The sequence below is a fragment of the Ovis aries genome, chromosome 3 (genome assembly GCF_016772045.2).
Source record: "Ovis aries strain OAR_USU_Benz2616 breed Rambouillet chromosome 3, ARS-UI_Ramb_v3.0, whole genome shotgun sequence".
NCBI classification, from domain to species: domain Eukaryota; kingdom Metazoa; phylum Chordata; class Mammalia; order Artiodactyla; family Bovidae; genus Ovis; species Ovis aries.
Window position 1 is genome coordinate 218,118,875 of NC_056056.1, and position 26,388 is coordinate 218,145,262.

Below are 26,388 nucleotides of genomic sequence, written 5' to 3' on the forward strand. Positions count from 1 at the left end.
CTTTTTGTTTGGGATTTGCTTTTCTACTAGTTTTAGACCATTGGGTTTTATCTCTGTTTATGACAAACTGGTTAAAGACATAATCTCTCATTTTTAGTAATCTTTTTCCTATATGCTGCTCATGAACTCACAACCAGGTTTTTTTCTTGGAAGCCCCTTGCAGAAGAAAGATTGGAAAAGATTCTTCTAATCGGGAAAGATTGGAAGTTTGATTGTTAAAATAAAACCCTCGTGTTACATTTATTGAGCTTTAGTACTCTTAACCCTTTGGGGTTTTCCTGTTGGCTCAGTGGGTAAAGAGTCTGCCTGCAATGTAGGAGAGACAGGTTTGATCCTGGGTTGGGAGGATCCCTTGGAGAAGGAAATGGCAACCCACTCCAGGATTCTTACCTGAAAAATCCCATGGACAGAGGAGCAGGCGGGCTGTAGTACAGGGGGTCTCGAAGAGACTGATGCGACTGAGCACACCTCTTAACTCTACCAACATAGAACTGATACAGTTTGGGTAATGTTTCTTAGTCTGTAAGTATTTAAGTTTTGTTTAAAAATGTTTTCGCAGTTTAAAAATGTTCAGAAAAGTTATGCTTCTCATAAGATTCCCTACTACTATAAAACAACTGCTAAAAATGAAGTCTATTTGCTTACTTACATTGAACATTCAGCTGGGATCCAGGGACTTTAACAGAGTCCCTATTCAGTAACAAAATAGTACAATCTCAGGGAAGCCAGTGATGGATCACCAGCTGCACCTATAAAATGAGAGAATCAGTCATTTCTAATCTTGGGCTCTCCCTGGGAGGGGCAGTGTTCTCTCAGAGGCCTGAGGAAAATGCATCTTCGCTCTCCCGATTCCTCCCCACCCGGTGTGTGTTGGGCGCTCAGGCTCTTCAGTTGTGTCTGACTCTGCGACCCCGTGGACTGTAGCTCACCAGGCTCCTCTGTCCATGGGCTTCTTGCAAGAACACTGGAGTGGGTTGCCATGCCCTCCTCCAGGGGATCTTCCCCACCCAGGGATGGAACCCGTGTCTCTTGCATTGGCAGGTGGGTTCTTCACCACTGGTGCCACCTGGGAAGCCCAATATGATTCTGCTTTTATATTTTGTCTGGTTGCAAGTAAACACTACTAGGTGATCCTGAGGATCCTTTGCTCAGTCCTGCCTGGTATATAACTTTAAAAAGAGGATTAATGAATTTACACGTTTTTTAATAGACACATACATTAATATACTTTGGAATTTGGAATTTTTCTCCCTTTTTAATATGTAAGAACCATCTTGTTCGTTCTTTAAAAAAAAACTCCATTCATTCATGGGGGTAGAATAAGTAGCCTTTTGATAGAAGAGGTAACATGAGCTCAGTTGGAAAGTAATTGGTAAATTAAGTCAGCTTAAGAATTTGCTTTTAAACTCCAGGTATTTGGACCCCTTGAACTGTGCTAAGTTAGGTACCAGTGATGGCTGATGGCATTGGGGAATCCTAAATGCAGAACTCTGAGACACAATCAGACTAGCTCAGAACAGTCAGTGGTAATCAAATGAAATAGTAAGATCTGTTTAGTCATGGGTCACAGTAGATGCAGCTCTTGAGTCTTCTTTGCTCTGCAGGCTTTTCTCTGGCTGCGGTGAGTGGGGCTGTTCTCACAGTGCGCAGGCTTCTCACTGCGATGGCTGCTCTTGTTGGGGAGCACGGGCTGTAGGGTGCGTGGGCTTCCTTAGTTGTGGCCTAGGGGCTTAGTTACCCTGTAGCATGTGGGATCTTCTGGATTCAGGGATCAAACCTGTGTCTCCTGGATTGGCAGGCGGATTCTTTTTTTTTTTTTTTTTTTAGTTATTTTATTTTATTTTTTTTTATTTTTAGTTTTTTAAATTTTAAAATCTTTAATTCTTACATGCATTCCCAAACATGAACCCCCCTCCCACCTCCCTCCCCATAACATCTTTCTGGGTCATCCCCATGCACCAGCCCCAAGCATGCTGCATCCTGCGTCAGACATAGACTGGCGATTCAATTCACATGATAGTATACATGTTAGAATGTCATTCTCCCAAATCATCCCACCCTCTCCCTCTCCCTCTGAGTCCAAAAGTCCGTTATACACATCTGTGTCTCTTTCCCTGTCTTGCATACAGGGTCGTCATTGCCATCTTCCTAAATTCCATATATATGTGTTAGTATACTGTATTGGTGTTTTTCTTTCTGGCTTACTTCACTCTGTATAATCGGCTCCAGTTTCATCCATCTCATCAGAACTGATTCAAATGAATTCTTTTTAACCGCTGAGTAATACTCCATTGTGTATATGTACCACAGCTTTCTTATCCATTCATCTGCTGATGGACATCTAGGTTGTTTCCATGTCCTGGCTATTATAAACAGTGCTGGCAGGCGGATTCTTTACCGCTGAGCCACCAGGGAAGTCCGTGACACTCTGGCATAGTCTTCCAAATTTAATTAATTTAATCATTGAAAATAACAAGTTTTAAGGAAGGGTTAAGAGAACTTTTATAAATTTGTAAATTACCCAATCAGATATATAGTGTGCAATTGCAGAATTGCTGGAACTGTTTATTATCGTGTTCATTTATTGAGTATATGTGAGGTACTATGGGAAATGTAAATGTTAAATGAGACCCTTACCTTTCAATACTTAAAATTTGGTAAAGAAGATGCACTCAAATATTTAGCTATAACAACAAGTAGAATAGGGAGTACACAATTGAGGTTGTAACAGTGAACCATCTTAGAAAATAGGAGTACTTGTATCAGACTTTGAGTTGAAACCTGAGTGGATCTTTTGTAGTGATCACTAAATTAGGTCTGTTGAAAATACAGGATTGCCATTAAAAGAATAACCCTATAACCATTGTCAAGGTCTACGAGTGCTAGCTTTCCTATCTGTTTCACAGTGGAGCCTAACTTTGTAATGAGATGTTGAATATTTTGAAACAGTAGCCGAGTGCAGCGGATCTCACGTAGTACAGGTTAAGTTAAATCCTGAAGATGAGGGCCTAGAGTAAGGCTTCTGCATTACTGAAGTTGATTTCTCCTCAATGAACTCTCTATATGTGGCTTTTAACTACTTCTGAGATTCTTGGAGGATTAATGAGAATACTGTGTTCAATGAGGAAACACAATATGACACATTGGAGGTGCCTTATAAAAATTTGTTTTCGTTATTATAAGCTAGTCTTACCTCCTAACAGAGTGAGGATTCTATTGAATAATAATAGGTAACATTTTCATAGTTCTTAATATGTGCCAAGCACTGCTCTAAATAACTTGTCGAATTCTCACAAATAACCCATGAAGTGAGTACTTCTCCTGTTGTGGAAACTAGGTTCTTCTGTGTATACTTTAAAATAGTCTTGTCTGGTGGTTTGAAAAACTGTTAGGTTTTTTTTTGTGGGGGGTGGTATTGCTTGGCATTTGGGATCTTTAAAATAGTCTTGTTTGGTGGTTTGAAAAACTGTTAGGTTTTTTTTTGTGGGGGATGGTATTGCTTGGCATTTGGGATCTTAGTTCCCCAATCAGGGGTGGAACCAGTGCCCCCCCTGCAGTGGAAGCATAGTCTTAACCACTGGACTGCCAGGGAAGTCCCCTGTTAGGATTTTGATTGGCATTGCATTGAATCTATAGGTCTATATTGGGGAAGAATTGATGTCTTTATGTAATATTGAGGATTTCTACCCATGTGTTTTGTGATGTTATTCTGTTTATTTAGATGGTCTTTAGTTTCATTGTTCATGTATATCTTCTAATACTAGAAGATTCCCCCCTATTTCTTAAAATTATGTCTTTATGTAATATTGAGGATTTGTACCGATATGTTTTGTGATGTTATTCTGTTTATTTAGATGGTCTTTAGTTTCATAGTTGATGTATATTTTCTAATACTAGAAGATTCCCCCCATTTCTTAAAATTATTTCTAATCATTTTTTGCTGATATGCAGAAATGCAATTTAATTTGCTAACCTCTTACTATTTCCACTTCTTGGCTTTGGAATTTCACTGTTGACAGGTGTATTGTTTGCATACAGTAAGTTACGTTTCTTCTTTTTCAGTCTTGACTCATGAATATTTCTTGTATTATTGCTTTGACTAGAGACTCCAGTTCAGCACTGAATAGAAATGGTTGTTTTGGATATCTTTGTCTTGTTCTGATGCTGAAGAGGCTATTTTTAATGTTGGTGCATTATCCATAATTGCTGTCAGTTTTTAGGTTTTGGAAGAGCCCTTTTTATCAATTTAAGGAAGTTCTTAGCAGTTGTGTGTGTGTGTGTGTGTTTTATTGGAGTGTTACTGATTTACACAGGCTTCCCTGGTGACTAAAGAGTCACCTGCCAGCGCATGAGATGTGGGTTCAATACTTGGATGGGGAAGATACACTGGAGAAGGAAATGGCAACCCACTCCAGTATTCTTGCCTGGAAAATCCCACAGAGGATCCTGGCAGGCTACAGCTGATGGGGTCACAAAAAGTCAGACGCGGCTGCAGATGAGCACATAGTTGATCTACACTTGTGTTAGTTTCAAGTCTACAGCAAAGTGATTCAGTTATAAGCATATCTGTTCTGTTTCCCATCAGGTTTTGATTGCTGTAGTTTTGTTTTTAAAGTCGTGATTGGGTACTGACTTTTATCCAGTGCCTTTATTCCAGTCATTGAACCTAATGTTTTCTTTCTTCTCTGTTACTGTGGTGAATATGCAAACCTCTCTTTCTTGGATTCCTGAGATGATCCCAACTTGGTCATGATATTACACCTTTAAGACACTGGTAAATTGGGTTTGCTCTTTTTTAAGGATTCTTGCTTCTGTGTTAATGATTCTCTTTTCTTGTACTGGCCATGTGTGGTTTTTAGAGTATTTCTGTTTTCGAGAAGTATTTGTGTGAGGTTGAATTGTCTTTTCCTTGAAAGTTCAGTAGGACATGCCTGCGAAAATACTTATATTTGGTCTTTATGGGAAAATTAAGCAATTGTTCTTTGATAGTAATAGGAATATTCAGGCTTTCTCTGTTTCCTTTTAAACTTTTTAAATGGAAGAATTCAATTTAATAGAAAAAAAGAATTCCCATGTGCCTGTTACTTCAGGTTACTAATAATTTTTTCCCCTCCTCCCCTCTCTTTTCTGCTGGAGTTTTTAAAAGTAAATCCCAGGCTTGTTTCACTAGGAATGCTTAAATATGTATCTCTTAGGCTTTATTTTAATAACTATTCTGTTGTCGTACCCAACAAAATTAATGATTTTCTTAATATTATCCATTAATCAGTATTTGTGTTATCTTGATTCTCTTCTTAAAATGTATTTCCACAGTTGGGTTTGAATCAGGTATTCAAACGAGGTATTGTTGAATCTCCTGAGAACGTCTATCATTGACTTCCTGGAGATGCAGGGATACGTATAATTGCCTTTTGATTGAGGTTTATTGAGTGCTTAACAGGAATTTATTAATTTTGTCTCTTTTCTGGGGTTTTTTTTTGGTATAAAATTGATTAGTAATGCCACTTTCTCTTTTTATTGTCTTTTCTCCTTAAGTTTCTCAGGAGTTTATCTTTTATTACTCTCTTCGAAGGACCAACTTACGGTTTTGTTAGTAACCTCTCCATTTTTCTTTTTTGTTGCATTGCTTTTGTATTTGATCATCTTTTTCTTACTTTTTTTTTTCAAATATCTTAGATATTTGTTGATTTCTAGCTTTATTTCCTTTAAGTTTTGAAACGTATTCTTAATCATTACTCAACCAGGGATTGAACCCAAGCAGTGAAAACCTGGAGTCCTAACCACTGGACTGCCAGGGAATTCCCCATGTGTATATTTTAAATTTCTAAATAGGTAGAGATTATTTTTTCTTAAACACTAAAAATATGCTGATGTGGAATGTTTCCTTGTATACTCCAGGGGGACAATAGAATGGAAACTGCTTAAAAGTTTGTATGATTCCAGTGTTGTGAATTATGTAAATAGAAGGAAATGAAGGAAATATGTAATTATATTAAGCAGTTGTCTTGAGTAGTGATGTCAGGTAAATTTTATTTGAAACCTTATTTATATTCCAAAACTAATCATGAGATACTTTATTTTTATGATGGAGGGGCACATGATTTTTCAGAAGGAAAGAGAAGAATACTGTACTCTAAATCACGTTCTGAGATCCTGAGGTACAGTTCAGTTCAACTAAAATATCACCCTTTGAGGAGTTGGTATGTAAATAAGTAACTCATGTCATTCCCAGAGCTACAGTCTGGATGCATAGGTGGGGTGAGGGGTGGTGGTGGGGAAAAGATGGCAGGAGAGGAGGAAGAGAGACACATACGTAGTTTCAGTGCCATGACAGAATGCAAAAGAACAGGAAGTTCACATAAAAGAAGAATTGTACTTACGAACTGAGGGTAATTAGACCAAGAAGATAATTATTAAAGTGGTATCTTGTCTTTGGATGAATTATCTTTAATAGGATTATCAGTTGTAGATTCAACTATATTTACTTTTTAAATACCCAGTAGGGCCATTTTTGTTTAAAATTAACTATTTTTGGCTGCACTGGTGTTTCTTTGCTGCGAGCAGTCTTTCTCTGGCTGTGGTGCTGGAGCTTCTCAGTGCAGTGGCCTCTCTCGCTGCCGAGCATAGGCTCTGGGACACGTGGGGTCACTGGCTGTGGCACTTGGGCTCGGAGTCGCAGCTCACAGGTTTACATGCCCCCGTGCCCAGTCAGGGATGGAACTGCCCTGCACTGACAGGCAGATTCTTAACCGCTGGACCACCAAGGAAGTTCAGCGGTGCCCTTTCAATGTTAAAACTACTTGGAGAATTAAAACTCGGAACACCTCAGTCCTTCTATTTACATAACACTGGATGGAGGAGCCTGGTGGGCTGCAGTCCATGGGGTTGCAAGGGTCGGACACAACTGAGCGCCTTCACTTTCACTTTTCACTTTCATCCATTGGAGAAGGAAATGGCATCCCACTCCAGTGTTCTTGCCTGGAGAATCCCAGGGACGGGAGAGCCTGGTGGGCTGCTGTCTGTGGGGTCGCACAGAGTCGGACACGACTGAAGCGACTTAACAGCAGCAGCAATCATGTATACTTTTAAGCAGCTTTCATTCTACTGTCCCCCTGGAGTACACAAGGAAACATTCCACCATCAGCATATAATGAATTAATACTGTCAACAACCAGGGACAGTTTTGCACTTCCAAGGCACATTTGGTGATATCTGGAGACATTTTTGATTGTCACAAATTGGTAGAGGTACTACTAGCATTAACAAGAGAGACCAGGGATTTGCTGAGCATAGTGCACGGGACAATTTTTCCTTCCTCCCAAGCAGAATTATCTAGCCTGGAATGTTCAATAGTGCCAAGGACAAAGAAACCTAGGTTAATCTATAATTTTCACATCTTCTTTTTGGCACGGGGTAGGGCAGAGATGGAGTGGTAATGGTTTGTAGGTTGGTGAAGAAACTAGACGCATGGTTTCGTATCTTAGTCAGCTAGATTTTGGTTAAGGAAAACTAATCTGTGGTTTGAAGTCAGGTGAACACAGCTTCATTCAGTTTTGTGGCACGTGCTGTGTGATAGCAGTTAAGAGGTAAGCAGCCCCCGTCTTCCCGGAGCTTACCCTGAGTGGTCTACAAAGAACAGATCTTTTCCTTTTTATCAGTTGTCTTTTTTATAATTATATTTTTAATCTTTTGTTTCATTCTGAATTAAGTCTGTGTATAGATTCTGGATTTAGTCTGTGTACGGATTAGTTATTTTAACCTCTTGTAAGAAATTCTGGGTATCACACTAATATGTATTCTTCTTTGGTTTTATTTTAGGTACAGTTTATAAATGTTTAAACTTGTTGGCATGATAGTACTCTTTTATGTATATTTTATTTGCACACACACACACACATGTAAAATAAAACTTTAGTGTAACATGAAAAACTAAGACAAGCAGATAGTATTCCATGGGGTGAGGGTCAGAAATGACATTTAATGCTTATCAAGAGCAAGTGTAGAGAAATTTGTAATTTTGACTGTCATATTTTAACCTTTATCTTCCCTCTTTGTTTTTAGATTTTGGCTCTCTGTTTGACTTGGAGCACGACTTACCAGATGAATTAATCAACTCTACAGAATTGGGACTAACCAATGGTGGTGATATTAGTCAGCTTCAGACAAGTCTTGGCATAGTACAAGATGCAGCCTCTAAACATAAACAACTGTCAGAATTGCTACGGTCTGGTAGTTCCCCTAACCTCAATATGGGGGTTGGTGGCCCAGGCCAAGGCATGGCCAGCCAAGCCCAACAGAACAGCCCTGGATTAGGTTTGATAAATAGCATGGTCAAAAGCCCAATGGCCCAGGCAGGCTTGACTTCTCCCAACATGGGGATGGGCACTAGTGGACCAAATCAGGGTCCCACGCCGTCTGCAACAGGTATGATGAGCAGTCCAGTCAATCAGCCTGCCATGGGAATGAACACGGGGATGAATGCTGGCATGAATCCTGGAATGTTGACTGCCGGCAGTGGCCAAGGGATGATGCCTAATCAAGTCATGAACGGTTCAATTGGAGCAGGCCGGGGGCGACCTAATATGCAGTACCCAAACCCGGGCATGGGAAATGCTGGCAACTTAATGACTGAGCCGCTGCAGCAAGGCTCTCCCCAGATGGGAGGACAGACGGGACTGAGAGGCCCCCAGCCTCTTAAGGTGAGTGTGGTTTCCGTTTGTGTGCCCTGTCTGTGTATTTCTGAGTGTTCAGGGGTGGAGGAGGAGGGCCTGAGGTCAGTTACTCATGTATTCTTTACTATTTATGTTTAATCTTCTTGTGTTATGTAGCATTTCCCACATATTCTATGCCAGGGATCTATTGTCACAAATTTTATAATGCTCTTACATTAAATGTTAAGTGATACATTTATTTTAACAGCTGTGAAGGTACCTTCACAGTTTGTTTCAAACTGATTGCCAGCTAATTCCTGTTCTCTGTGACACAAATATTAGAATATTTTCATCTCATTTTAGCCTTCATAGCCTCCCTTAAAACACAGTTTTGAGAGAGCTGGCATACTATCTTCAGATAGACTTCATTTGTTCCCATTGCTTAGAATGTCCCTGGTTTTTAACAGATGTGTTATTTTTTTTCCTTATTGGTTGATGGATATTAAGATGCGTTTTTGTTTAGTCACTTAAGTTGTGTCCAACTCTTGCAACCCATGGACTCCAACCTGCCAGGCTCCCCTGTGGATGGGATTTTCTAGGCAAGAATATGGGAGTGGGTTGCCATTTCCTTCTCCAGGGGATCTTTGCAACCCAGGGATCTAACCCACGTCTCTTGCGTTGGCAGGCAGGTTCTTTACCGCTGAGCCACCTGGGAAACCCTAAGATGTGTTAGTTTGCCATTAGGCCCCAACCAACATTCCAGGTGTTCTAATTAACCTGATCTTGGCTGTTATTTGAAAGACTTTTCTTTTTTAAAAAGCCTACTTTCTTAGCCTTATCAAGTAGAGAATGTTAAATACATTTTAAAATACATTTAAATATGTTCTCTGTATAATTAAAATTTTATCAGCGTACATTTGATGTTTATTCCTCCATATTCTTCCTACACATTTTATTTCTTTTTCTTGAAATGACATCACACTATAGTTGCCAGTCTCTGACATGTAATTATTCCTAAGTTCTTGTTGAATGAAAGAGATGGCTTCACTTGTAAGGTGATATTAGAGGTGGGAGAGATTTTTCACTTGGGGTTAGGAGCAAGCGTGCTCTGTAAGAATAATGTGAGCAACATTAGGACTTGTGTATTCCTGAGAATCATGATGGTGAGAGTTCTAGAATGAAAGTAAAGCGTGGATGAATTGGGAGTGGGAACCCTGAGGTCACGTAGATAAATGAAAGCCCTTAAATATGTGTGGGGTGTGTGTGTATATATATATTTTATAGCTACAGGGTGAAAAATGTAGACAACTTAGGAAAAGATTCTGTTTGCTGTCAACTACCTACTCTGTAGGTTCTCCCTTTCTGGCACTTTCATGTTGCTGTGTTGATGTTTACTTAAAATATTTGGACTGAGAAAGAAACAAGAAGGTAGGGTATTTATTAAGTATCTCTTCTAGATTCTAGGGATATGCCTATTAAGAGTCCTTGCCCTCCTGATGTTTATATGGGGGCAGGGATGACAAACATTACACCTTCACTGATTGAGCAAATATTTACTGAGTCGTAGCTTTGATGCTGAAGCTAGAGCAGTGAATAAGCTCACTTCATGGAACTTACTTTCTAGGGTACACATAAGATGTAAATTAATAGTATTCCAGGTAGCGCTGTGAAGAAAAATAAGAAAAGGCTCATGAGGAGAATGCCTAGGTTGAGAGTGGGTCACTGTTCTATTTATAATCTGAATCACCCATTTCTACATCAGCATTGTTTCAGGTTGGATATATAGCAGTAAATTAATCAGACAAAAAAATCCTTGGCTCTGTGGAGCCTATATTTTCATGGGGAGGCGTAATTCAAATATAAAGACTTTATTACCTATATGAGTACTGAACCCATAAAGTTTAAAAGTAAGAGTATTAAGTATAAGGCAGAGAGGAAGAATCCATCCTGAGAGAGAAAAAGACAAGTCATTATGCCAAATCCTGATGGATTTTAAAGGAGACTCTTACTGCCAAATTTGCAGTCTTGATGGGTGTGGTTTTAGATGTGCTGTATCAGTTTGAATTAAGTCAGTAGTGTAAGAGTCAGGAACGAGTATGGAAAATGTTTAGGATTAGATGTCTTCACTTCTGAAAGATGCCTCGTCGTCTTTGTTTATCGTTGTACATATCCCCCTGCCGCCTCCTCTCCCACCCGCCACCCGTTGACACAGTGCCTGGGGAATGACTGGATATAGATGTATTTATCAAATCCATTAGGTAGACCAGGTCAGGATGTAGTTTAATTTTGTTTTTATTATTTGGGGATTCATGGAGTCACATTTCCACGTTTCACGTTTACTGCTGGTGTGCATTACTGTTGATACATGCAAGTCTTACTAAGGGGATTCTGTCTCTTAGATATTTCTGCACTGTTCACACTGTTGTGTTTTGGGCACTGGTTTTTGTTTGTCAGTGTTTGTTACCATCGTGTGTCTTATGTGTTCCTGTGTTCCCTAAGTTTCTGTTTTTAATGCATCAGACGGTAAGAAACCTGTAGAGTCAGACTTATTTTTAAAGAAAGATAAAATACTCCCCTGCAGCTCCTCTGGTTTTACTTGCCTAGAACTAACTGTGGCTTCCTGGTCCTCTGCCTTTCCAGTTGAGGTGGAGATGTGTATCGCTCTGGTCCAGGTAGGTGGCAGGTAGCTGGACACCTGGATCACATTAGCTGTAGAGAAGGGAACAAGATGGGATCACTAACTATAGTGTAGCAGAAGTTAAGTACAGTATATTCCCTTCCTATTATACTTAGTGAAAGAGTAGAGGGGGTTGAGTAGGTAGAAACGGTAGGGGTGAGGGGTTGGTTGTGTTTATTTTCTAACACAGGCAGCAAAACTCTGAGGGAGACCTGAGGGAGACGGCACACAGAAAGCCTGAGGGTCTTTGTTGGTCACAGTGACCAGAAGTGTTAGGAATGAATTACTGCCGTCTGATCAGCAGTTAGTGCAGTCTGTATATTTGAGACCAGGGTCTGCTAGAGGGAACTTGGAGTCTGCAGGCTATGCATTGTGATTGAGGGAAGAAGCGGTGTCAGGAATTGTTGAAACTTGTTGTGGGCAGTCAAGGTGATGTCTATGTGAACAAATGTGTGAAGGACCAAACTCTACTAGGATGTACTTGATAAAGACATTATGCGTCTTAACAAGAGACATGAAGGCATCTTACTAATTCCAATGTTTTATTTATATAAATTGTGGACTCTTAAATGGCTTTCGTTTTACATCTACCGTGAATTTCCATGCTAATAAGAAACACAAGTGAAATCCAACTCCCCCAAGTGTAGGCGATCACACTGTTGCAACTGTGTTAGTGTAAATATCAGCACTTTAAAAGCAGTGTGGAGCAGCAGTGCTCCCAGCCCCATTTGGAACTACCAGAAGAAACTGGAACTTCACATAAGCCTGTTTGTGTAGTTGATTATCCCTACATTTTCACTGGTCAGATTCACATAGGAAGTTCCAGTTATCGGAGACCAGATAAGTTTTTACTCTGGCTGCGTCCCACTGAGGCTGCCTTTTTTTTTTAATGCTTTCACCGGAACGATGCCACTTCCCTTGGTCTCATTCCCTATCATCATCCCTGCCTCTTTGTGAATTTAGTGTTTTATTTCCTTTACAGGTTAGCATTCAGGAGCCAAAAAATAGGGAAGGAGGGTGTGCCACTTCACTGCCTAGTTATAGGGAAAGGGAAAAGCTGAAGCAAATGTTGGAGATTCAAGAAACATGATGCTCAGGTTTGCAAGTAAATGAGTAAGGGAGATAAGTAGTACTTCTGCCATGGAGAAGTAGTCAAGTTCTCGTGAAGATAATGAAAGGTCTGGTATACCATCGTTTTTTCCCCCTTATGAGTAGAAAAAAGTGAGGACAGATGGCAAGAAAACCTGTTAGATGCAGTCTACAAAAGCTGTGATCAGGGACTTGAATTAAGACAGTGATAGTGGGCACGGATACATGGGACTCGGTGGCTAAAGATAGAATTTGAAGGACCCTTTGATAGGATTGGATCTGTCTGAGAAAGGTGAGAAATCTGGCGTGACTCCTTTAGCATCCTTAGTTTCTATCCTGAGTGCTTGCAAGTAGGCAGTGATTGACTTACACAGGGCTCTTAACGTGGAAGAATAGAGTTGTGAGTTGCATCATTGTTATCATTAAAACATTTGGCTTTTGAATAATTGATGCTGTGTTCTTTAAGCTACAGTATGATGGTTCCACATGGACTTAAATAAAGACAGGGAAATACTTTTTTTAAGCCATGCTCTGCGGCATATGGGATCTCAGTTCTCCGACCAGGGATCCAACCTATGTCCCCTGCACTGGAGGTGCAGATTCCTAACCACTGGACTGCCAGGGAAGTCCCCAAACTTCCTTTTTAAAGTACATAGGGATTGCAAATACACTCAGATTACTTTACGAGCCTACGAGGCAATTTAATAAAGCAGCTAGGTGTAAGATACCAAGAAATGCAGGCTTTAAAGTTTTACACGCTGTATCTAGATAATTCAGATTCAAAAAAATTTTAAATCACTGTTGTACTGTGTCCCTAAATTTAAAAAAAGACATATCCCCCAAACTACCAGTTTTCTACCTTGTTTTGGGTATTTGTTTGTTTTTTTAACCCAGCTGCTCCACACAGCATCTGGGATCGTAGTTCCCTGACTTCAAAACCCAGGCCCCCTACACTGGAAGCAGAGTCTTAACCACTGGACAATAAGGGAAGTCCCCTCCCCCTTTTGTTTTAATGCTGGAATAAGCATTCAAATGCTTTGATATATCAAGTTCTCTAATATATTTAAGGCTTAGATAGTTTATTGAGTTGAATTTAAATGAAAATGACTTAGTACATTGAAAGTGGAGATGAATGGCAGAACCTGCTTAGTAGGTGTAGCTAAGTGAAGACAAATTTTTAGTGACATCTCATATTTACAGGAAATACCTCTAAATTTACTGTACCTCAGGCCCCTAGTCTTTTTATATATGGAGAATTTCTTTTTAAATTGTCTTTGTAAATTAGGAAGCGGAAAAGGAAAGGAAATAGTATGTCCTGTTAGTGTGGGGAATAAGATGTGATTTCTTTTCTGTTTCTTGTTCTCAGATGGGAATGATGAACAACCCTAATCCTTACGGTTCACCATACACTCAGAATTCTGGACAGCAGATGGGAGCCAGTGGCCTTGGTCTCCAGATTCCGACAAAGTCTGTACTACCAAATAGCTTATCTCCATTTGCAATGGACAAAAAGGCAGTTCCTGGTGGAGGAATGCCCAATATGGTGGGTAGTAATCTATCTGCAGATTTGTTTTCCATCTGACACTTGAGCAAAAGAAATGTGTTTGGGACTTCCCTGATGGTCCCGTGGTTAAGACTCTGTGCCTCCAATGCAGGGGGCGTGGGTTCCATCCCTGACTGGGGAACTAAGATTCCACATGCCATGCATGCTTGGTGCAACCAAAAGATTTTTTTTTTTTTTTTTTTAAGAATTCTGTTCAACTTTTATGTTTTCTATTCTCCTGTAAAGCAGAACAGGGTGTAATGGGATGGTCCCTGTGATCAAGGAAGCTTATGCCTGCCTTCCATTTCACATGGTGTTTTTTTACTTGGGTAAAAAACTAACCCCAGTAAGGGTGTTAGTCCCAACAGAAGTAAAGGGGGCTGCCACAATGAAAAGTCCCAACAGAAGTAAAGGGGGCTGCCACAATGAAAGTTTTGGGGTCCTGCCATATTCGACTCCTTGTATACGCAATTCTTTCTATAGGGTAAGAAAGTGGAACCATTTGCCTCTTTGGTCAGTCATCTGGATATCTATTGATTTATATCTGATACTGTTAGAAGTAACTTCCCTCCCTCTCAAAGTTACACATTATTTTTAACAGTGACTGTTGCTACGGAGAAATCTCCAACTCTTCTAACAGTGCTGTTTTTCTAAAGTAATATCTCTAGTTGTAAATGTGTCAAATAGTCCATGTTCATCTTCAAAAATTGTACTGTAGGAATTTTATTTCCTTTTCAGATATTTTAGGTTTTTTGCTTTATGTCCCATAGTCACTGAATGCCTGTATTTCAGATGCTCTGCTAAGTACTGGAGACAAAAGATGAACACGTTTCTTAGTCTCCAAAAATGTTTACTTTTCTATAGGAAAAAACGAATTTTGTCCAGAGTTTACAAAAACTAGGTTTTCACCCACCTGAAAGGTCCCTGCCAGGTCTCCCGAGAAGCTCTTCACTATTTCAAGACCTAACTTGAACATGCCCTTCACAGCAGATTCCTTTATTTACCCCCTTGCATTGGACTTTACCATGTCCTTCTCTTTCTTTTACTCTCTGTATGTTACACATCCTTTGATTATATTACCTGTTAATATGGTAATAGTAATTTATTTTCTTGTTAAATTAAGCATCTTGATGGCAAAAGCCATCGTTTATTTATCTTAGAATCCCCTGTGTTAAAAAATTGGGTCTGGCACCTAGTAGATGACATGTCGTTAAAGGTTTTCATTGAAAATCTCCCAGGTCCGTTTTTATTCAGGAGGTAACACCCAGTGACACCTAACATTGAATATGTCTTTACTGTTGTATCCCTTAGGGCCAGCAGCAGGCCCCACAGGTCCAGCAGCCAGGCCTGGTGGCTCCGGTGGCCCAGGGGATGGGTTCTGGGGCACATACGGCTGATCCGGAGAAGCGCAAGCTCATCCAGCAGCAGCTTGTCCTCCTCCTGCATGCTCACAAGTGCCAGCGCCGGGAGCAGGCCAACGGGGAGGTGAGGCAGTGCAACCTTCCCCACTGTCGAACCATGAAGAACGTCCTTAACCACATGACACACTGCCAGTCGGGCAAGTCCTGCCAAGGTGAGTGGGCTCAGAGGCTTTTATGCTTCGCAGTCAATATTTATTTATAGTTAGAGCTGATCACATTTTCTCTCTCCTGAGATTCCTTACTGATAACACCTTACTCTATGTTATGATAAAATTCAGTATCATTTGGTGAGTGAGTATCTAGAGATGTGGTAGTAGAGGAAGTTTTAGAGACTTCTCTTTTGCAAGGAACTTTTATTTGCCCCAGCATAGCTTTAAATATTGAGAGTTCGCTGTCATGAAGGCAAACACTAACAAGAATATTACCCATCTTAATATAATTATAGAGCCATTAGAAATCTGTATTTTTTATTGGAGCGTAGTTGCTTTATGATGTTATGTCTGTTTCTGCCGTACAGCAAAGTGAATGTTATACATATTCATATATCCACTCTCTATTCTTTTCACATGTAAGTCAAGTATTGAGTAAAGTTTCCTGTGTTAGATAGTAGATTCTTACTAGTTACCTGTTTTATAGAGTATAGTAGTATATATATGTCCTTCCCAATCTCCTAATTTTTCCACCTCCCCTTCCTGCCCAGTAACTAGTTGTTTTCACACCTCTGATTCTGTTTCTGTTTTGTAAATAAGTTCGTTTGTACCTTTTTTGGGGGGAAGGCTGCCCTGGCTCTTCATTGCTGCATGCAGGCCGCGGGGGCTCCTCCTGGTGGCAGCTTCTCTTGTTGCAGAGCACAGGCTCTAGGAGCTCAGGCTTCACCAGTTGCAGCTCTCGGGGCCTCGAGCTCGAGGGCTCAGAAGTTGGGGCCCACAGGCTTAGTTGCTCTGTGGAGTGTGGAGTCTTCCTGGACCAGGGTACCCTTGCATTGGCAGGCAGATTCCTATCCATGAGCCGCCAGGGAAGCCCTGTACTCTCTTTTTTTTTTTTTTTTTTTTAAAGAGAAATCTATTTTTTAAATCTATCTTTCTCACACAGTGTTGTGGTCAAAAATAGAGGCTCTGGAAATCAGACTGCTTGAGTTTGAATCCCACTTTGGGTGCTGTGTGACTTTGTTTAAATTACTTAACCAATTTTTGCCTATTTTCTCAACTGTAAAATACAAGGATTAATAACTACCCTTTAGGGGGTGTTAGGAAGATGCATTAATAGCATTTGTAGCACTCATTATATGGTTGATAAGTTAGCTAATAATAATATAAAAAATCATTTTTCTTATTAGTGGCACACTGTGCGTCTTCTCGACAAATCATTTCACACTGGAAGAATTGTACAAGGCATGATTGTCCTGTGTGTCTACCCCTTAAAAATGCTGGAGATAAGAGAAATCAACAGTGTAAGTGATGAAATCTTTGGAAACTTTTATATCAAAGTATTCTTAGACTCTTCACCAGTGCAGTTAGGTGAGATTTAATGTGCTTCTTGATTGTATGAAGCTCCTGTGACTGCCAGTGCTGTCATCCTAGATTATTTCCACTTATCACAGACTTCATGATGATAAGGTTAGAACTGAAGTATTTATTACTTAAAATAAGATCCAGAAAGATCATTGCTTTGACATTGGGCAGATTATTCTTCTTCTCTACCTGTGATCCTAATATTTAGATAATTTGAAATTAATATTAAAGAAAAGTTTGAGGTTATTTTTAGAAGCCTGGGAGTGATAAGCTTTTCTTAGCGAAAAAAAATACTAAAAGTAGAAAGTGCAGCCACCACATCTCATTTAGGATTTAAAAATTTAAATCCTAAATTTAGGATTTAGGATTGAAAGATAAATTTGGAACTGCATATAGCATATTTTTAAAAGGAATGAAATTCCATAAATTAGTAAATAAATCAAAGATATCCTAGTAGAGAATTAGGACTAGGAAATAGTTCACTGGAAGGAGGAAATACCCAAAAGTTCCCTATTAAATTAAGTAATAAAATAAAATACCATTTCTTTCCTGTCAGGCTGTCATGTATTCTTGGTGGGAACATTGATACAGCTTGTGGGGAGGCTTTTGGGTATTTTGGGTCAAAAGTTTTTCATGCCAGTGATGCCCTTTGACCAATCAGTTCTATGCTTAGAAATTTAAGGAAATAATGGGAAACAAGGTGCATGTATTTGATAATCACACAACAGTATTTTTGTGTTTAAAACTCAGACATGATAGTATTTCCTGTCTCAGCATCTTTAATGTTGTAATACTCTCTCTTCTGTTTTCCCTAGCAATTCTGACTGGAGCACCAGTTGGACTTGGCAATACTAGCTCTCTAGGGGTGGGTCAGCAGTCCACTCCCAGCCTAAGCACTGTCAGTCAGATTGATCCCAGCTCTATAGAAAGAGCCTATGCAGCCCTTGGACTGCCCTATCAAGTAAATCAGATGCCGACCCAGCCCCAGGTGCAAGCGAAGAATCCGCAGAACCAGCAGTCTGGGCAGTCTCCCCAAGGGATGCGGCCCATGAGCAACATGAGTAAGTCTGTGTCCTCCTCGTCATGACAGAGGTGACACCAGCTGTGTGTGTGATTGCCGTGTAACATGCAAGGGTAGCTCCTTGGTTTATTTTAGTCTATGTGTATGTGTATGTCTCTTTTACTCCGTCTCTGTTTGCTCCCCCATCTCCCCATCTTTTTTGTTGTTGTTATGTGAATAAGTTTTTGAAATAACTTTTAAAAGATTATAGTGTAAAAATCACCTTGTAATCTGTATACCAGAGGCAACAGCTATTGATGTATATCCTTCTTAATCTTGTGCATATATTAGTTTCTGTTTCTAGGAATGGGATCCCATGAGTTTTAACAGACTGTTTCTTAATACAGTGTGAACATCTTTCTGTTTCTGTACCTAATGTATCCTTTTTGATGCTTCTGTAGTATTTTGTTGTATAGAACAGTCTTGTTACAGGTGGACATTTAAGTTTCCAAGTTTTTTGATATTTTAAAGTATAAAAAGAAACGGTTGTGTTTGGGCTGGAGGTTTTCTTTTGGTTTGAGGTGTTTGATTATATAGATTTCAGTGTATCTGGTAGCTGGAGTGATTTGCCTTTGAATAGTTTATCAGATACACTTGTTTGCCTAACCTCTCTCTATTATAGAACAGAGGGAAGGGAAGAGTGAGCTGTGTTCTTATACCCTAATTTGAGGGTGGTTTTTATTCTATAATTATATGGGGAAAGAGATTGGCCCTAAGACTATCTCTTTACTGTCAAGCAGTTAAACATCTATAAAGCAGTTTTGGTAAGCCCATGACTTAATACTTTGCTTCTTACTCTAAAATCGTTCTTGGTGATGAAGTTCTCTGTAACTAGACAGCAGTCTGATTTGAAGTAATCTACCATGCTTTTTTCTGTGAAACTCATTTTTGCTGTTCTATTGATAGGTGCAATAGGCTTTAGTTTTTGCACATTACTATTTGATTCTAAATGAGAAAGCAGAGTTGGGCACACTACTCATAAAAATATAAATCTTGTTGATTTTTATTATTTTTAACTTAAGAAAGTATACACTCTCTTATAGCAAGGAATGCTAACCTGTTAAAAAGAGTTATTGAGAGAAGAGTTTAATTTATTTTCAAGTTAGCTTCTTGGATTTCTTTTACCTTTCTGAGTCTTTTTTTAAATTTTGATCTCTTCTACTGTTTTGGGGGGGCAGCGTTGCACTCGGTCTTCATTGCTGTTTTGTAGATTTCCTTTAGTTGCAGCAAATAAGGGCTACTCTTCGTTGTGGTGGGCAGGCTTCTTGCAGTGACTTCTCTTTGTCACAAAGTACAGGCTTGCAAGCTCAGTAGTTGTGGCGCAGGGGCTCAGTAATTGGTTGTCCCTACTTTTGAGACATCTCTAGTGTGGATGAGCAGGTAAGTGAACAAATAGACAAAACAGCAGGATCTCTACTGCATATTTCAGGTAATACAAATTCTGTAGCAGAGAGGGCCAGGAGGGAGCCACTCCCGGAACTCTGCATCAGAACTTTTTACTGTAAGGCCCTCATGACCCTGTTTAACCACATTCTTAATCTTCTGATTACTGTTGGATTCACTTAACGTATAAAGATTTTGTCGGGGCTTAGAAAAAAAATGTAGGTTCTCCTAAGGCTTAAGATTCTCCCTAAGGCTTAAAATATTACGTGTTTTCTTCTTGATTATTAGGTGCTTTGAATTTTTCTTTTGTTCATTTTTTTTTCTTTCTGACTTACTCTGTCAGTGCCAGTCGTGTTTTTATTCCTACATTTTTGTATCTCAAGTGAATGCTCACTCTTCGGGTCTTAAATACAAGTCTGTGTAAAGGTGTCTTTCTCAGGTTAGATTGAGCCATTACTTGCAATCAATGCCAAAGATTAAATGAACCTGGATACTTTGGAGGGAATGTCGATATCTTTTTTCGTATGCCATCAGAAGGCAGTAAAATAAGCAAATCGGTAATAGTATAATCACTTTTTTCTTTACCTTCATTACTGTTGCCACCGGTGAAACAAATCTGTGTTAAGGATGTGTAATTCTCTTAAAAGTGAATATTTCATAGTGACAGATAAGCCACTACCAGCAACTGTATTTCAGAGCCTGCCTTGATGCTGTTAGGAGAGTTCTGCCTAACCATTTAGGAAGTGTGATGAAAGAAGGCAGTAGGATTTTTATTAGACACTGTTGAGAAATCCAGTCAATTATTTGCATTTTAGGGAGGAGTTTTGTTTTCTTATTTTTAACTAAATATCTTGAAGGATATATTAATAAAATGGTTAATCAAAAAATTTTAACCACGTGAAAATCTGGTTTAGTATAAATACTGCCATTGATGGTTTTCTTTGTTTAAGAAGTAATATTCATTAAATCTTAATTAAACAAGTAATAGGAATACATAGAGCTATCCAAGCCAGTTTGAAGGAGTAGTCAATTTAAAATGTGTAATGCAAATGCTGTCTTTCATTCCCCTCCCTGGGATCATCATCCTTAGGTTGCCTATGTTCTTATATAGATGGTGCTTATGAAAACATGTGCATGTTTTAAGTTCGGTTCCCTAAACAATTGAAGTTCTAGTTTTTTGCTCCTTTTGACACCATCACTCTTATTTTTATCCATACATATGTGAGTATAACTGTAAGATGGAATAGCAAGTGGAAATCTAAGTTGGTGAAAATGTGTGTACATTCTTTTTTCATTTGTTTAACAGTTACCAGATAGCTTTCCCAAGAGTGGATCAGTTTACACACCTATGAAGCTTCATAGAAAATGCTTCTTTTCCCAAACCTTTCTCAACATTTTATATTGTCAAACTTTAAGGGAATTCATAGGAATTCCCTGATGGTCTAGTGATTAGGACTCCATGCTTCAACTGCAGGAGGCACAGGTTCAACCCCTGGTTCAGGGAACTAAGGTCCCCAACAAGCCACTAAAATTCCACAAGTCCAGTGGCCCCCCAAAAAAAAAGTTTTGGAATTTCATACATGAAAAAAAAATTATGTTTTTCATGTATGTTTTTTAAGCTACTGTATTTCTTTTTTAATGTAAATTCTTTTCCTCTTGTTCATGTTTTTCTTATTATGCTATAAAGGTACTTTGTGTAGTAGCCTTTATATATGTGTTGCTGATTATATTGCAAGTAATTATCATATATTATCATTTTCCCCCCCAGATTTGTCATCTGTCTCTTGACTTGGTTTATGGTGATTATTTTACTTATTACTAATTACTTTTACATTTCTAAATATCCTTAAAACTTCTGTTTTGGGTCTTTTGAAAGGACAAAAAATTCTTGTAATGTTTTATTCTAGTACTTTCATAGTTTTCCCTCTTCCTTTCTTTTTATCCTTAATTTTTGTTTTTGTTATCATTTTTTGGTATTTAAAATACCGTCTCTTGCTTTTTGTTTTGACGTAGGTGCTAGTCCTATGGGAGTAAATGGAGGTGTAGGGGTTCAACCGTCGAATCTTCTTTCTGACTCGATGTTGCATTCAGCCATAAATTCTCAAAAGTAAGTTTTAATCTTGGCTTGTGCCCTTTGTCAGATTTCAGACACTTGTTAGAGCTCCGTATTTGAGCTTTTTAAGTTTACTTGATTTGATAATATCCTTGATGAATGATAACAGATGTTGTGTTTTCTTTAGGCTCTGTGTAACCTCTTTAGAAATTATATCAATTATTTGGAGTAACTGACACCTTTACAAATACAGTAGGAAGTTAACAAATGCAGCTGTTTAAAAAGCAAGTTTGCTTTATCCCAGTGCTAGCAATTAGTCCATTGCCCAGTGGATTCCTGGGTAAGCTGTGTCAAAATGATGGCTTAATCTTCTAACACAAGATATCTTGTGTCTTTTAAACATAAGATATCAGCCACCCCTCCACACAGTGAAATGTTACGTGTTTTGTTTCCCCTCACAAATACAAAGACATACATACCATTTCCCCCAGATTTATGTGTAAATAGACCTGTCATAGTGTATTGGCCCTATTGCAGTCATCACTGTTAGCTCTACTTAAATGAGAGCCTCTTTCTCCTATCCTTCTTTGCTAAAACTGTTTCACTCCTCTTTAAAGCCCAATGATGAGTGACAATGGCAGTGTGGCCTCTCTGGGTCCTATGCCAACAGCAGCTCAACCATCCAGTACTGGAATTCGGAAGCAATGGCATGAAGATATTACTCAGGATCTTCGAAATCATCTTGTCCACAAACTGTAAGCTTGTTGGCATGTCTTATTCATAAGGAGTTACAAGGTCAATCTGCCAGGCACTTAAACACGAGAAATGACTGATTTTTCTATAGCCTGGTTGCTGCTGATACTTCTCCTGTGGCTTTCCTGCTTCCTATTCTCTGCTTCTCAACTTTTTCTCCATCATTTCTTAGGTGTCTTTTAGCTTTTAACCATGTGTGAGGATTCTGTCTAGTGACAATAATCAATATATATTAAAGATTATTCATTTTAATAATCATTTCCTTTATAAAGCTCATATTTTAAAAGAAAAACTAGGTTTTAACTTAGATCATTAGAATAGTAGTGGCAACACAGCCTTCTGTTATCCTTGGTAAAATTTTTATTATCTTGACAAATTGAATCTGTTTGGGTGGCCTCTGTGGTCTTCTGGTCTTCTAATGTGTTCATAGCAATTACCTGTGAAATACCTGTGCACTGTTTTTTGTGAAGTTAATGTATGCCAGGCACACTGCCTCACAAACACTGTCTTGTTGGTTGAAAGAGGCGTAAGGCATATAGAATGGTAAAATGTAATATACCCAATACCCTAAAAATAGAGCAGAGGGATCTCCACTTCATCCAGTTTTTTTTTATTACCTTGAAACCAGGTAGTCTGTCTTCTCGTCTTAGTTTATTTTTATGTTACATTAGCATATCAGTTATACTTGAGCTTCATTTAGGAATTCTCAAATGATAGCACCAGAAATGGAATTTGACACAAAGAGAAAACTGAGATTATTTTTAATACAATGAATTAATAAGGAATAACAAAAACAAACTTACCTTGTGATCAAATTGTTTAGAAACTTAATAGAAACAATAGGGTATTTGGGATTGATCATCTGACTTGAGGTTACTAATATATGCTTGAGAACTTTTTACTAACTCGGATTTCCCTTTATTTCTTCTCCACCTGGTTCCTTCAGGTGTAACACACAGCTGACCATGAGTTGTCCAGATGATAAAATTCGTAGCTGAAATCACATTTGTCAGCCTTCAGGAAAGTTAGTGCCAAGCATTTTGGGAAATTGCTAGAGAGTAGAAGACATTGAATTTAGCAGAATTTTCTTTGCATTTTTGCTCCCTTCACTTCAAGTTTTTGATCTTTTAAGATTTTGTAGAGATTATTAGGTTTTATTTTACTAAGCTGAGTACAAGAGTAGAAGAATCTTAAGGCTTTTGCTACATGATGCTATAGTAGAGGTCAGGTTTTCTCACTTCCCTTTATGCAGATAGCACAGGTGTGGTTTTTTTCCCTACATTAGGGTAATAGGGACCAGAGAGTATTTCTATGGAGTGAGTTCTTATATTCTGATCAGGAAAACCCTTTGATTTGATTAATACAGACAGACACTTCTTTTGGTCGGTAATTTATGTTTGAACACATCTCAAGCCTTATTTTAAAATTTTACCCAAAGTATTCATTGTATAAAAATGAGAAAATACTAACCAGGAAAATATTTAAAATACTGTGTGTTTCTATGATGAGGGAAAAAAAAGCTGACGTGATATAATAGTGGTAGGATTTTATATTCCTAGTGTTCAAGCCATATTTCCCACTCCGGATCCTGCTGCTTTAAAAGACAGACGGATGGAAAACCTAGTTGCATATGCCCGGAAAGTGGAAGGGGACATGTATGAATCGGCAAACAATCGAGTGAGCATCTGTTTTTTCTATTTAAAGCAAAAGTGGACCTCTTCTGGTTGTTTATTTTTGTTCCTCTTTGTTGCACGTATGCAGAACACTATACCTCAGAAGACACCCTTTAGCCTTTCTGTCCTGTAATGCACTGTGGAGTTGCGATAACAAAACACTTTTCTTAAAGTGTATGTCAAGAATCTTACATTTTTCCTCTTAATACAGCGCACTCATGTGGCGCTTTATCTGGGTTGTCCTTCTGGCAGCTAAAAAGTGGTTGAGCTGTTACCATGCTCTGTGCTATTTTCACTGGAATATGGTGGTGAATCAGCTGCTTAGTATCTTCATCTCAAGTAGTATTTTTGTATCAGTTGAACTTTCTTTAAATTCGCACTTCTTTAAGAAGTAGCATATTCTTTGCACATGTTGGGAATTGTACTTTGAGAAGTCATGCCTTACTATGTAGATCATTATATAGCAATTTTTTACTGATCATTTTAAATGTGAGCTCATATTTGGAATGATCTAAGAAAGTAGATTAGAATGCTTCTTTTCCCTTTTCATTTCTGCCTGTTTTAAATGAAGCAAATATTTGCTCTTAGTTCATTTTTTCTGTTACCTGATGGTAGTTCATCTTTTTTCCTCATCTCTACTTAACAAAATTCAAAAAGGCGGAATACTACCACCTGCTAGCTGAGAAGATCTATAAGATTCAGAAGGAACTAGAAGAAAAGCGAAGGACTAGACTACAGAAACAGAACATGCTACCAAGTGCTGCAAGCATGGTGCCAGTTATGAACACAGGGCCTAACATGGGGCAGCCGCAACCAGGAATGACTTCTAGTAAGTGCTTTTTATGTATTTTTAGGAGAAGCTGAAATAAAGTGGTTTCTAACCAAATTCACTAATTTGCATTAGCTTATGTTACTGTTCTAGAGCTTTCAAATGACTATTGCCTTTTCAAAGAACTTGGTTCGTTCTCTAGTAAAAACAGTAAACAGTATATTGAAGATTCCTAGACTTGCTACTTGTCTTAACAATATGGCTTCATTTTTAGTGCCACATAGTGACACCCAGGAACTGATAGCCCATGGGTTTTTACTGACTTGCATGTGGTAGGCAGCCAATTGATGTAGACTCAGCAGGCAAGCACCTCACTGGCTTCGATACATCCTAAACAGTATCGGATTACTTACCTTGTCACACTCTTCTTGACCCAGTATGTTCATAGGCTAAGAACTGTTTAAATGATGTGTGAACGGCTATGATGGGGAAAACCAGTGTTTTTTGAGTCAGGAAAAGCTGGCTACCTATAAGTAGTGCCAACTGAGCCAACAGGTACCAACTCTTAGGCCATTGGTGGATGGTGAATGGGTGGAGAAATTCACACCCCACAGGTCTTGAAGGAGTCAGGTGGAGAGCTTTCAGCAGCCTCTTGTGTTAAACTGTGGTGTGCTGGATACATTTTCTCATTGGACCATGATGGTGAAAAGAATTGAGAACAGCATTTCTGGCAGAGAGAGCAACATGCACTGAGGCCCCACTAGCAAGGGAAAATTGCAGGTGTGTGGGTTTGGGTGTTTTTTTTTTTTTTCCTGAGTAGATAGGTAAAACGATTGTTCAGAAACAAAGGCAAGACTAGAGTTGAGGACGCTGCTTCAGTGCTGATAGTTTGAATTAGTGCAGTAGCTATGACATAGAGACAAGTGGCTAAGTTTGAGATATTTAAATGTGGTACAGTTTACTTGACTTCTTTAGAAATTTGAGCCAAGTTTAAAGTTTGTCAGGTATTAAATTGTAGTCTTTATTTTAAAATACAAACAATGGTTCTAGTGTGCTGCTGCTAAGTCGTTTCAGTTGTGTCCAACTCTGTGCGACCCCATAGACGGCAGCCCACCAGGCTCCCCTGTCCCTAGGATTCTCCAGGCAAGAATACTGGAGTGGGTTGCCATTTCCTTCTCCAGTGCATGAAAGTGAAAAGTGAAAGTGAAGTCGCTCAGTCGTGTGCGACTCTTAGCGACCTCATGGACTGCAGCCTACCAGGCTCCTGGGATTTTCCAGGCAGGAGTACTGGAGTGGGGTGCCATTGCCTTCTCCAGGTTCTAGTGTAGGCAGGAACAAATGTTAGTGGGACTGAGTAGCCCTAAGTGCGTGTTTATAGAATGAAATCCCTCTCTTATCCCATACACAGAAATCAGTTGTAGAAGAATCCAAAATTCTTTTTTAACCATAAACATAACTAATGAGCAAACTAGGGAAACGAAGCAAACCACCTTTCATAAAAAGTGATTTTAGACTATATAGATTTTAATCATTAGTAATTATTTCTATTTTTGTATCTAAGAGGTACATGATATATAGTGCAATATAATATGTATATTATCTAAAGTCAGTGTTCACAGTGGGCATGTATACATCAAAACACATTATTGGGGGGTACACAATCAAAATTGGTCACTGGACAAAATCCGTGGCTCTTGTCTATAGAGATATTCTTTTTACCAGTGAAATAATCAGGCTTAATCAAATGACAGCATATTAATACTGCTGCTGCTAAGTTGCTTCAGTCGTATCCGACTCTGTGCAAC

The 26,388-nt window shown here is 38.9% G+C and overlaps 1 protein-coding gene across 2 annotated transcripts in view; it reads left to right on the forward strand.

The window, feature by feature from the left end:
* Positions 1-26,388, forward strand: part of EP300 (E1A binding protein p300) — a 66,014-nt gene that overhangs the window by 12,006 nt on the left and 27,620 nt on the right. The window contains exons 2-10 of one of the 2 annotated variants that reach the window (XM_004007010.5): positions 8,062-8,699; positions 13,784-13,960; positions 15,272-15,533; positions 16,718-16,831; positions 17,708-17,953; positions 21,349-21,442; positions 22,006-22,143; positions 23,701-23,818; positions 24,472-24,643. In XM_004007010.5, the coding sequence (XP_004007059.3) occupies positions 8,062-8,699; positions 13,784-13,960; positions 15,272-15,533; positions 16,718-16,831; positions 17,708-17,953; positions 21,349-21,442; positions 22,006-22,143; positions 23,701-23,818; positions 24,472-24,643 (1,959 nt within the window). The remainder of the gene's footprint in view (positions 1-8,061; positions 8,700-13,783; positions 13,961-15,271; positions 15,534-16,717; positions 16,832-17,707; positions 17,954-21,348; positions 21,443-22,005; positions 22,144-23,700; positions 23,819-24,471; positions 24,644-26,388) is intronic. The other variant, XM_042247785.1, reaches the window with a different exon arrangement.